General features: G+C 52.7%; 1 protein-coding gene across 1 annotated transcript in view; it reads left to right on the plus strand.

Annotated features, from left to right (window-relative positions):
* cpamd8 (C3 and PZP like alpha-2-macroglobulin domain containing 8) overlaps positions 1 to 12,263 on the plus strand; it is a 29,125-nt gene extending 16,862 nt beyond the window's left edge. The window contains 19 exon segments of the mRNA XM_047015086.1: positions 331 to 487; positions 578 to 652; positions 2,317 to 2,482; positions 2,914 to 3,000; positions 3,208 to 3,344; positions 3,732 to 3,887; positions 4,654 to 4,716; positions 5,180 to 5,427; positions 5,825 to 5,912; positions 7,529 to 7,603; positions 7,760 to 7,865; positions 8,023 to 8,036; positions 8,038 to 8,134; positions 9,283 to 9,347; positions 9,349 to 9,405; positions 9,408 to 9,498; positions 10,120 to 10,194; positions 11,077 to 11,266; positions 11,377 to 12,263. Of these exon segments, the coding sequence (XP_046871042.1) occupies positions 331 to 487; positions 578 to 652; positions 2,317 to 2,482; positions 2,914 to 3,000; positions 3,208 to 3,344; positions 3,732 to 3,887; positions 4,654 to 4,716; positions 5,180 to 5,427; positions 5,825 to 5,912; positions 7,529 to 7,603; positions 7,760 to 7,865; positions 8,023 to 8,036; positions 8,038 to 8,134; positions 9,283 to 9,347; positions 9,349 to 9,405; positions 9,408 to 9,498; positions 10,120 to 10,194; positions 11,077 to 11,266; position 11,377 (1,948 nt within the window). The 3' untranslated portion in view covers positions 11,378 to 12,263.
* Positions 12,264 to 12,417: the final 154 nt, after the last annotated feature.

Genomic DNA, 12,417 nt, shown 5'->3' on the forward strand with positions numbered 1-12,417 from the left:
CCCCCCCCGGAGTGCAGGCTCGTGGTGGAGGTTTCATGTCGCGCACGTCGAGCGAGCGTTTTGTTAGCCTAGCCGTGCCCTCCACAGCGCCGGGTTCTTCGCCTAGCTGGGCGTGGAACTCAGAACCTCTCGTGCGTTCTCTTTGAACGGCCTGTGCTGCCCTCCCTCAGCTGAGGAGCTGTCGACACACCGAGAGAGCTGACTGAGCTCTGTTGTCAAAGTTCAGCGCGAGAGCTAAGTGTTTTACAGGATTTGTCTGCACACGCTTGAAAAAGCACGTCAATCTTTTCTCCCCTTCCCTGGCCCTGCCCTCTCTTCCTACCCCCTCAGGCTGACTGCGTTTGTGTTGAAGTCCTTTGCTCAGTCCCGGGGTTTCATCTACATCGACCCTGAGGAGCTGCGGTCGGCCAAGTCCTGGCTCACTGCCCACCAGAGACCGGAAGGTTCCTTTCCTGCCATGGGGCGCATCCTCAACAAAGACCTGCAGGTGTGTGTGGCTAGTGTGTGTGTGTGGAGGGGGGTGCACTGTGTGTGCGTGTGGAGAGTCAAGCTAACCAGCGTCATTTCCCACCTGCAGGGAGGGATCCATGGGAAGATCTCTCTGACGGCCTACGTGGTTGCGGCTCTCCTGGAGACGGGCATCACCACAGAGGTGAGGCCGCCGCTGTACCGCCACCCTGAGGCCCATCTTCCACCTCCATCACGCCCGCCCCACCAACTACTCTATCTGCGCCCCTGGTCCAGAATGTGCACCGTGACATTAGCACGTGGTGTATTCAAACACAGCATTTACATTTTACATTTAGTCATTTAGCAGACGCTCTTATCCAGAGCGACTGACATTAAGACTTACATTCTCCCCCGAGGCAAGTAGGATGAAGTGCCTTGCCCAAAGACACAATGTCATGTGCCTCGGCCAGTAATCGAACTGGCAAACTTCAGATTACTAGCCCGCTGCCCTAACCGCTCAGCCACCTGACACCCAGGTTCCTATGGTCGCGTATTTTTGGAGAATCTGTCTCCAGAGGGTGGGTGGCGTTGGGGGACTTGGTTGGTTGGTGTAGCCTGGGGAAGATTCACTTCCCTACTGTGCTGAGCTTCAGTCGTGACGCATCCCAGACAGCCTAGCTGCCAGTCCTGGTCTGGGTCGTGTGTGTGAACCGGGCGCCGCATTCCTACTCGTTCTGAAGATGGAAGTTCTGGCAGCTGGCCCACTCATATTTGTTATGCTCCAGCGCCGGTAATCTAATATCTAATCCTTCCACTACATCAAAAGATTTATGAGAAGGACAGGCAGGGGCTATGAAGCCTGTGAAAGGAACACCTTGGTCACATTCTTGTCTCCCTCCTCCTCCTCTTCTCTCCGTTTCTCTCTGAAGCTCTGCCATCTCTGGTTCTGGCTGTGGCTAAGCGGGTAAAGTGCGTACCACGAGGGGCTGAACCCCCTTCTCGTATCGTCATCTCGCATCAGCCGGGGCTCGAATCCCCCCCGGGGGTCTTTGTTGCATGTCTTCCCCTCCTTCTCTCCCTCTCTGCCCTTCCTGTCAACCTTGGAAGTGTCCCATCCAGTAAAGGAGGACAATGCCACATATACACCTGCATGGAACAACTTGTGAGAGGAGAGTGACCTGAGAGGCTCGGTGTGAGGCAGAGGAAGAAGATATCATCAGTCGTTTTGATCTAGAAGGTTCTGGTGTTACATGGTAACAGTAGCTATGTCGAGATAAACCACCCCCGGTGGTTTTTCCAACAGGATGTAAGAGATGTCACGTTGATGGGTTTAAAGGAACCTGAGCTGTCTCTTTTGTCCGCCCCTTCTTCTCCTCTTTCCTCCTCTTCCTCCTCCTCCTTCCTCCAAGCCCCTCGGCCGTCCTTCAGGCTCTCCTGTGAAGGCAGCCTCTCAAAGTGTGCGAGGCAGAGAAGGGGGGGGGGCGCCTCGACATCAAAGCGCCGGCTCCTTCCCCCTCCAGATTTGCTTAATTAAAAGATGACTGCGGCGATTACAGTGAGCGGGCTGCCTCGTTCTCTCTGAGGGCTCGGGAAGAGGGCACATCTGGAGGAGATGAAAGTTCTTCTTGCCCTTTTTTTTTAAATGGCCAAATGAATGTTTATCCACGTTTTCGATAAGCACATCTGAGCCGGGCGGGTTTGAATTACGGCAGGTCTTTCCCGACCCCCCCCCCCCCCCCCGGCTCCACTGAAAGACAAATGGGGGTAGAGAGAAAGCATTTGAGGTTGACAAACGATGGTCCATCGTTTACGGAGGTTTGCTGTGTGTGTGTGTGTGTCTGTCCTCTCCTCCTCCACTGCTCCCAGGAGGAGAAGCTGGCGGTGGCCAAGGCCAAGGGCTTCCTGGAGAGCAACACCTACTCTGCCGACGACCCCTACACCACCGCCCTGTCTGCCTACGCCCTGGCCCTACTGAGGAGCCCCTACGCCCCCCTGGCCCTGCGTCGCCTCAACCACATGGCCATCACTCAGGGTAGCTACCGCACACTCCCCTCACTGCTACCCAGGGTTCTCCTGACTTCCTGTTTCCTGAGAGGAAGGCAAGATGGAGGCCCAGGGCTCTTCTGGATGAGATAGAGTCGAGTACAAGTGGTGGTCCTCGATGCTCAAGATTGTCTCTCTTCTCCTTTTCGCATTTCTTCTCTCCTGTCCTTTCTTTTCATCTCTCCCCGCCTCTCCTCCTTTTTCCTCATCTCTCCTCTCTCCTCATCTATCCTCCTCTCCTCCTCCTCTCATCGTCTCCTCATCTATCCTCCTCTCTCTTCCTCTCTTCCTTTCTCCTCATTTCTCCTCTCTACCCGCCTCTCCTCCTCTCCTCGCCTCTCCTTCTTTCTCCTCATCTCTCCTCCTTTCTCCTCCTCTCCCCTCCTCTCCTCCTCCTCTCCCTCTCGTCATCTCGAACAGATGGTTTCACCCACTGGAGTCTGACAGGCAGCACAGTGACGGACGAGGACACCTTTATGGGCTTCAGCGACGGCCTCTCTCAGTCAGGTATGAACAGCCCGCCCCCGCCTGGCGCGGCCCCCACCACTGATGAACATCATAGTGATGATGATGATGAGGAGGTGTGTCCTGTGGTCTCAGTGATGATGATGATGAGGAGGTGTGTCCTGTGGTCTCAGTGATGATGATGATGAGGAGGTGTGTCCTGTGGTCTCAGTGATGATGATGATGAGGAGGTGTGTCCTGTGGTCTCAGTGGTGTCTGCGGAGGTGGAGATGACGGCCTACGGGCTGCTGACCTACACCCTGCTGGGGGACGTAGCGTCAGCCCTGCCTGTGGTCAAGTGGCTCTCCCAGCAGAGGAACGCCCTCGGGGGCTTCTCCTCCACCCAGGTACACCTCACATCCACCCGGGTACCCCTCACATCCACCTAGTCACCCACCACACCCACCCAGATGTCCCTATATCCACCCAGAAACCCCTCACATCCACCCAGAAACCCCTCACATCCACCCAGAAACCTCCCCACATCCACCCGGGTACCCCTCACATCCACATAGTCACCACTCACACCCACCCAGGTGTCCCTATATCCACCCAGATACCCCCACAGCCACCCTGGTACACCTCACATCCACCCAGATCCCCTCACATCCACCCATATCCCCCCACATCCACCCAGGGACCCCCCACACATCCACCCAGATACCCTCCACACCCACTCAAGTCCACCCACACCCACCCATGTCCCCCTCACGATGGTGTGCTGGTGCTCCCAGGACACGTGCGTGGCGCTGCAGGCGCTGTCGGAGTACGCTATCCTGTCCTACGTGGGCGGGGTCAACCTGACCATCTCCCTGGCCTCCACCAACCTGGACTTCCAGGAGGCCTTCGAGCTGCAGAGAGACAACAAGAAGATCCTGCAGAAGGCCAAGGTAGGAACCAAGGCTGTCCAACGTCTTCTAGTAGTGTTCTCTAACATGTTCCCTGTCTTCTAGTAGTGTTCTCTAACATGTTCCCCATGTCTTGTAGTAGTGTTCTCTAATATGTTCCCTATGTCTTCTAGTAGTGTTCTCTAATATGTTCCCTATGTCTTCTAATAGTGTTCGCTAATGTGTTATGTCATATTTTTTATGGTTTGTTTTCTGTCTTAACTCATTGTACAGCACTCTGGGTAATACACGTATATATTTTTTTTAAATATATAAATAAATGTCACATGACTTGATCTTCGACCCAGGGCTGTATATCACAGGCCTGGCAGCTGTATATCACAGGCACTGTGTGTTTCAGTGTAGTGGTCTTGTTCAGCTGGTTGACGGGTGTGTGTGGTTGGCTGTTCCCCTCAGTCAGGGCAGGAGGAGACTAGGTGACTGGACTGCTGTTTCCTCCGCCAAGCATGGAACCCCTTGACCGTGATTAGCCGTGTCGGTTTAATTAGGGTGATTCATCCCCTCTGGTTAGGGTCCAAGGAATGCGTAGTGTTGGGGAATGCTACAGTGTTTAATTCACTCGATAAATATTCCCCCTCTTCTCTCCTTCATGCTCCCCCTCTTTCTCTCTTCATCTTTTCTCCTCTCTCATCTTCTCTTTCCCTCACTTTTTCTTTGTCCATCTTCCCGTCCCTCTCTCTCTCTCTCTCTCTCTCTCTTCTTATCTCCCCCTCTCTCTCATCCCCCTGTCTCTCTTCTCTTCCCGCAGATCCCCAGTATCCCCACTGGGCTGTTTGTCAGTGCTAAAGGAGAGGGCTGCTGTCTCATGCAGGTAATGTATAACCCCAGCCCTGGACCTCTCGGCCCCCCCTACGGCCCTACGTCCTCCCGACGCAGAGACAGCCCGCTCCTGGAGAAGAGCCAGGCTGTTCACATGCCTGCAGTCACTAATGCCCAGATTCCTGACTGTAAATTGGAATGATCTGGTAAAGCTTAGGCGATTGTTCAGCAGGGACTGTTCGTTCCTAAATTATCCAGCCCCCCCCCCCCCCCCCCCCCCCCCCCCCCCCGGATAGGATGCTGTTTGTACCTTGTACCTAAAAACAAAAGGCTCTTTCACAACGGGCCATGTAAACAAGTTTGGTGCAGCCCAGGATGGGGGGGGGGGGGGCTACTTGGAGGGGAGTGGGGGATTATCATTTCTGTTGTAGTACACAACATACTCCGCTCTCCACCTTTCCGATGCCGTGTTTCCCGGAAGCTTATAACGAGAATATTTTTTTCTCTCTCCTCAGATCGACGTGTCCTATAACGTTCCCGACCCCACGGCCAAACCGGCCTTCCAGCTCAAGGTGGACCTGAATGAGCCCGCGCAGGGCCGCCACCCGCCACACTCCTCCCGCCACACCACGCCTCGCTTACGCTCCCGGGCCGACAACCGCTCCGAGCTCAACCGCAAGCGGAGGGCTACCGCCGACGACGAGGACCCAGCGGCCCACCAGGACAACCTGGACTACCGCATCACGATAGAGGCCTGCGCCAGGTGGACTCACTCTTCTTTATCAAGCCAGCCTTTTAGTATTTAGTTTAACCTGTAGCCTAGCACTTAGCTGTTAGCCTAGCTTGTAACTTAGCCTGTAGCTTAGCACTTAGCTGTTAGCCTAGCTTGTAACTTAGCCTACCTGTGGCTTTAAGCAGGGCTCAAAACTTTTCTAAACTCGATTTTGAAAATATATTTTCAAACCTTTCGAAAATATATTTTCAAACCTTTCGAAAATATATTTTCAAACCTTTCGAAAATATTTTCAAAACTTTGCTTAGCTTAGCCTGTAGCTTAGCTAATTCGTTTTTTTGTTTAGTACTTAGCATAACATCTATTTTTTTGAATGATTCTATCCATTCATGCTTGTCTCTGTGAACTAATTACCCCTGCTCTGAAGGTGGCTCCACTCAGGCTCCTCCAACATGGCCGTCCTGGAAGTCCCACTACTCTCTGGTTTCCGTGCCGATGTGGAGAGTTTGGAGAGGGTAGGACATTTAACAGACACACAGAGTTTCTGCTTTCAGAAAACACAACACACATTTTTAACACCCCATTCTGTGGCTGGTCCCCTCTGTGAATATACACACTCGTTTTCCTAATTTCCTATCATTTACACCCCACATTCGGTAATCTACCTCTTCCACTAAACAACACTGGAGTCTAGAGCTGCTTTTCAGTGAGCTGTTTATAGGAATGTGTTGGTTATAGTTGGAGGATGTGGACTGTTTACCTGAGGGTTTACCATTGTGCTAGAACTTCTGGCAGAGATGGCCAAAACATTTCCTCCCCTGTACTTTCCCCCTGCACATAAGGTCAGGCTGGATCCAAGCAGAACGAAAGAGAGACAGAGAGAGAGAGTATGTGTGTGTTTGTAGCTATTACTAAGAGGGCCTTTTTATGGCAGTGTTTAAGGAGTAGAGCCCAGTTTGGATGAGGGCCATCTTTGCCCTAGTGCCGTTACAGTGTCTCTGGGGCTTCTGGGGGGAGCCGGGGCAGGGGGCACCCACCCTCCCTGGGCTGACAATACTGTGGCCAGGGCTGGGGGAGGCCTGGAGGTTGGGTCCCCCCCCCCACCCCCTCAGAGAGACATTGGACGGGGATTCCAGAGAGGCAGAGGGGGGTGGAGAGGCTGGTTGAGGTCACCTCCCAGGCCACTCATTAAGAGCCTGTCCCTCATTATTGCCGAGTTATGGGCCTCAGTCTCCTTCATAAATCCCTCCTTACCTACAGGCACCTGGGGAGTCACACGAACGCACACAGAAACCCCTCACCCGTGTCTCCCCGACAGGCTGCAGTGTGTCAGCGCTGACCCGCGAAGGAGTGACTAACAAGCAACCACCCTTGCTAGCCTCCCTCGTTTTTTTTATGGTCGGCCGACTGGCCTCGGCCAACTGCATTCCTGGCTTTACGAGAGCCAGCCTCGTAGGTTTCGGGAAGGTAGTTTGTACAGTAGACAGCCGACCTGGTTGTCAGACGAGGGTCTTCCACGTCCGGGGCTCCTCTCACCTCGGAGGTAAACGGAAGCGCACCTCAGGAACTGAGACGGTCACAAACAAGAGGGCCACGCCCAGAGACACGGCACCCTCTTACCTCTCGCCTCCACGGGGTTGCCTTTTGAACTACAGGTGACCAGCGATGGTTAAATGTGTATGTGTCAGTGTGTGTGTGTATGTGTGTGTGTGTCCAAGTGGCGCCAGCTCCAGCTGAGCACCTCATAAACCCCTGCAGTCCGTAGGACACACACCATATAGTGAGAGAGAGGCCTGTGGGAAGAACTGACACCTTTGGCTCTTTCCTAGCAACACACCCCCCTGCCCCTGACTGAGTGTCTGCTCCCTCCCTCTCTCCCTCCTCTCCCCCTCCCTCCCTCTCTGTCTCCCTCCCTCCCTCTGTCTCCCTCCCTCCCTCTGTCTCCCTCCCTCTGTCTCCCTCCCTCTGTCTCCCTCCCTCTGTCTCCTCCTTCTGTCTCCCTCCCCAGCCCATCCCCACTGATGCCGGAATGTGTGTTTATATCCTCTTTGAGAGGAGGTGCTAACCTGTCTTGTCCACTGCCTCTGTACCCTGCCTCTGTTCCTTGCCTCTGTCCCTGCCTCTGTCCCAGCTCCTCCTGGACAAGAGGGTGGGTCTGAAGAGGTACGAGGTGGACGGAAGAAAAGTCTTCTTCTACTTCGACGAGGTGAGGGGCGCACCACACACAGCAGTCACTCCAAAACAAACACCCCCACACTACAGCCTGCAGCGCTCAGGACAGCCAATCAGAGGCCTTCTGTGTGGTCCTAATGGTGGGTTTGCTCCCCCCCCCCCCCCCCCCCCCCCCCCCCCCCCTTCACAGATCTCCAGTCAGTGCATGACGTGTGTGGCCTTCCAGGCGATCAGGGAGTACATAGTGGGCAAGACAGCACCTGTTCCTGTCAAGATCTACGACTACTACGAACCAGGTGTGCTCCCGACGGAGATTGTTTAGCAGGAAAAAACCCTTGAACTCTCTGTGATTTACCTAACGGGGTTCCTTTTCGAGGAAATTGCCCGTTTTTTATGGCGTGCTAGCCGGGAGAGTGTCATCATTATTTGTCTGTGTGTGTGTGTTTTGTGTAGCGTTCGAGGCCACTCCGCTTCTACAACGTGAGCGAGAGCAGTCCGCTGGCTCGGGAGCTGTGTGATGGGACGACCTGCAACGAGGTGGAGAGTTCAACCAATCAGTGGATAGGTGAGATACCCCCCTCGCCCCCCCCTCCCTTTTCCCTGGCACACAGGACCCTCCCAAACCAGAGAGAGAGAGAGAGAGAGAGAGAGAGAGAGAGAGAGAGAGAGAGAGAGATAGAGAGCATAGAGACAGAGAGAGAGAGAGAGAGAGGAGAGAGAGAGGGAGACAGAGAGAAAATAGAGAGAGAGAGAGCGAGAGAGACAGAGAGAGAGAGAGAGAGAGAGAGAGAGAGAGAGAGGAGAGAGAGAGAGAGAGAGAGAGAGAGAGAGAGAGGAGAGATAGAGAGCATAGAGACAGAGAGAGAGAGAGAGAGAGAGAGAGAGAGAAGAGAGAGAGAGAGAGAGCGAGAGAGACAGACAGAGAGACAGACAGAGAGAGACAGAGAGCATAGAGACAGAGAGAGAGAGAGAGAGGAGAGAGAGAGAGAGAGAGAGAGAGAGAGAGAGAGACCATAGAGACAGAGAGAGAGAGATAGAGAGAGCGAGAGAGACAGAGAGACAGACAGAGAGAGACAGAGAGAAAGAGCGACGGAGAGAGAGAAACTGCTGCTCACGTATGGGGCTTTGCCTAAAGGAGCGGGGGGAAGGCGTGACTCAGGTTCCCAGAATGCACCTCTGCGTACCCTGCCAGGGCCTGGTGCCAGGGCGGACAGGAACAGAGAAGCAACCCACATAGAAACTGCCCACCGGCCTTGTCATCAGCCAGGGTGTTTCAGGGAGAGCCACACACTTGCTCTCATTACAGGGGACCTGTGTTGTTACAACAGACGACTGAGTTTGGCCCCGTCTCCGTGGCGACTAGAGGTGACCCTTGGCGTGTTGTGAGTGTTTGGCCGAGGGGGGGCCAATACGCAGCTGGCTGCCATGCCCAGGCCCCAGGGCATTATGGGGGATAACTCACACACACCCCCCTGAGCGGCCCGCGTCCACATGCTCAGAGACGCTCTCTCCTTCCTTTCCCTGCTTGTTTTCCCCTCTCTCTCCTCCAAAACGTCCCCTCCTCTCTCTCTCTCTCTCTCTCTCTCTCTCTCTCTCTCTCTCTCTCTCTCTCTCTCACACCATGCCTGCGATGACATCAACATTTTCTCGCTACCCTTTTCCCCCTCGTTTTTCCCCCCGGCTAAAACAACTTTTTGTTCCCCCCTTCCCCAGGGTTTGTCCAGGGGAACCAATGCAACAACGTCTTTGGCTGTCTGGAGGAGGAGCGGTTTGAGCGTATGCACCTGCTACAGGGACTGCGGCTACGACGGGGAGCCTGTGTGCGGCTCGGACGGCCCAGGTGTAACCAGAGCCTGTGCCAAATGGAGGTGTCCGCCTGCCGCAACGGGACCCGCATCGAGCAAGTGCCCCTGTCCCAGTGTCCCCAGAGTAAGATCTGCTCTCCGTGTGTGGGTGTGTGTGGGTGGGTGGGTGGGTGGGTGGGTGGAGGACGCTGCCGTGGAAACAGCTGTTTAGGTGTGCCACTGATTGGTGGATGGAGCGTGTTTGAGGAGCGATCCTCTTCCCCCCCTCCTCCTCCTACCCCCTCCCCCCCCTCCTCTCTCTGCCCAGCTCTGCTATATTACAGGGCACCCCTCAAATGACAGAGTGCTTTTGTACCAGGCCTTTGGAAAAAAAAACGCGGTCACATTCCTTTCCAAACGCACAGACGCGACAACAAAGGAGCGTTCTTGCTGCAGAGCGGGACGAGCCAGAGACCAAACCCCTCTGAGAGCACCGTCCTGCCTGGCCCAGTTGGCTATAACACTTTAGATTATTAATAGACGACAGCGATGGAAATATCTCGGGGGGACTTCCCCTGCTTATGTGAAGGTTCAATTCAATATTTACAGTCAAAGAAAATTCCAGTCTTTACACTCTCTGTCTCCTGGGGTTGGTTTGGCTGGGGTTATTACTCGCCGTGATATGTATTTAAGGCGCTGTGCATGTTTAGCTGTGTTTGTTTGTGGATGTTAATGACTGTGTGTGTGTGTGTGTGTGTGCGCACAGTGGAATCCGTGGTGAAGGACAGGGAGCCGGTGACAGTCGAGCAAGCAGGGGCCGTTCCCATCTCCATACACCCAGGTACTCTACACAGATGCACCACGCAAAAGACTTCAGTCATGCAGACTGCTGCTGTGTGTGTGTGTGTGATATGGTTCTGCCTGTGCTGACATGCTCTCCTCCTGCAGCTGTGAGTAGTCCTGCCAGAGTTCCTCTCAGTCAAAGGTCTCTCAGGTTCAAAGAGGTGTGCCCGGAATACCATTAGAAGATGTCGTTTCACACTCTCCTGTTGGCATGTATAAAAACTAGGTGGTTCCAGTAAATGGGCATTGTACAAACTATGTCACTGTTATCAAAACCACTTTGGCATTTCAGAATGATCCTTTTAGAAACATAAAGACAGCTTAAATTATATGTCCTGTGCCAACATGTAGTCAGTTTTTCCAAAGGGCAGAAGAAATGTAGGTCTTAGGCATGTTCCTTCCTAGTGAGGGCATGTTAGATGCCTTAGAACACTGAGTAAGAAACATAATAATAAGTATTTCATTTGTGGACAAGGTAAACATGTTTGGAAAGGGGGATGTTTTATAAGCACACAGTGACCTCTACTGGCCACTGGGTGTAACCAATGGATCTGTTCTACCCAGGAGCATTGCACGCTGTGTGTTAATAAATACTTGTTTTCGAATTGTGCACGTGATAAATGACAAATGTTTGCCTGGAAACATCTGTATAAGGAAGGTGGAACTTCCCCTCTCTTTCGATCTCTCTCTATCCTGGCTCTCCCCTCTCCTCCCCCATCCATTGCAACCCCCCTCTCCTCCCACCCCCCTCTCCTCCCCCTCTCCCCCTCCCCTTGCCCTCTCCCACCCCCCTCTCCCCCTCCCCTTCCCCTCTCCCTCCCCCCCCTCCCCCTTGCCCTCTCCCACCCCCTCTCCTGCCTTCCTCCCTCCCTACTTCCAGGTGAGGAGGAGCCAGGCTCCATGGCCGAGATGTCCTACTACTCCTACGAGTACGACGCAGACGCCGAGCCCTTCGCCGTGGACGGAGAAGACCATTTTGAGCTGCCAGCGGGGGAGGAGGCAGGAGAGCAGGGGGGGCCGGCAGATAGCCAGCTGCCCCCGCCGGACACGATAGACACCCCCGAGAGATGGTACGGTCCGACGAAACTCCCGCTCGGGCTGAGATCAGTACACGGCACATCGAATGACCCGTGTTTCCGAGATCCTAACCACGTGTCCTGTCGTGTGTCCTTGTCCACAGAAAGCGATCCCCTCGCCCAACTCCAAGCCGCCACTACAAATTGTACATTGTTTGTGAATATGTTAGAGTGAGCCGAGGAAGAAGAGGAGAGTGGGAACTGTCCAGGCCAAAAGGAAGATATGGTGGGAGTGTGTGTGTGTGTGTGTGTGTGTGTGTGTGTGTGTGTGTACGTGAGTGTGGTGTGTATGTGTGTGTGTAGGAGAGTTTTGTTACCTCCAGCCCTCTTCCTTTACCTTTCATATCATCGGTTTATATCGTCCCAGTCCTTAAAAACATAGCTTCTTTGTTACCCTGTGTAGTGTCTTTAATCTACTTGTAATAGTCAAGTATTTATGTTTGTAATTACAACTGAGTTTAAACGTTTTTGTTTTTTTTGTATCTGTGGTATTTATTTTTAGCTAGTGTATTTGTTTTTTTATTTGCCTTTTTATTTGTCATTGACCTTTGCCCCTTACACCCACCCAGTCTTTTAGCATGTCAAATATGGCAAGTTATATGGAGCGCATTTATCTAATCGGAGAAAGAAACTATATTTCTGTACGTTTATTATAGTGTTAAGATGTTGGAAAGAAAAAGACAGATTACTATTAGTTTTTCCTTGAGACAGATAAGCTCAAATACTTTTTCATTCAACACTACCAAGCTACAATCATCTACACACAACACAGGGATAATATTATACAGCTGTATCTTTACTGAGTATACAGGGATTTGATTGTGCAGTACATAAGCTATTTTGTTTTTGTAATACGTTTACCCATCAAGCGATTCACCCTTAAGTAACAATAAAGTTTGGAATTCCTGTAAATGTACCAAATTTGATGTAGCCAATACCCCCCAACCTTTACAGAGCTTTTGAAAAATACAAGAATAAACTGTGTATACTATCATTGTCTCTGTTGTCTGTGGTATGCTTCTGTCTACAGCAAAAAGTATTTTGTTAAGCAGAAGTTTACTGTATTTCCTACTTTGTGTGTTTGTGTGTGCGTGTCCCAAACATACATATAGCCCCCCTGTTTGTCCACTGCCTTGACGGTAGTT

The sequence above is a fragment of the Hypomesus transpacificus genome, unplaced genomic scaffold (assembly GCF_021917145.1).
Source record: "Hypomesus transpacificus isolate Combined female unplaced genomic scaffold, fHypTra1 scaffold_270, whole genome shotgun sequence".
In the NCBI taxonomy this organism is placed as follows: domain Eukaryota; kingdom Metazoa; phylum Chordata; class Actinopteri; order Osmeriformes; family Osmeridae; genus Hypomesus; species Hypomesus transpacificus.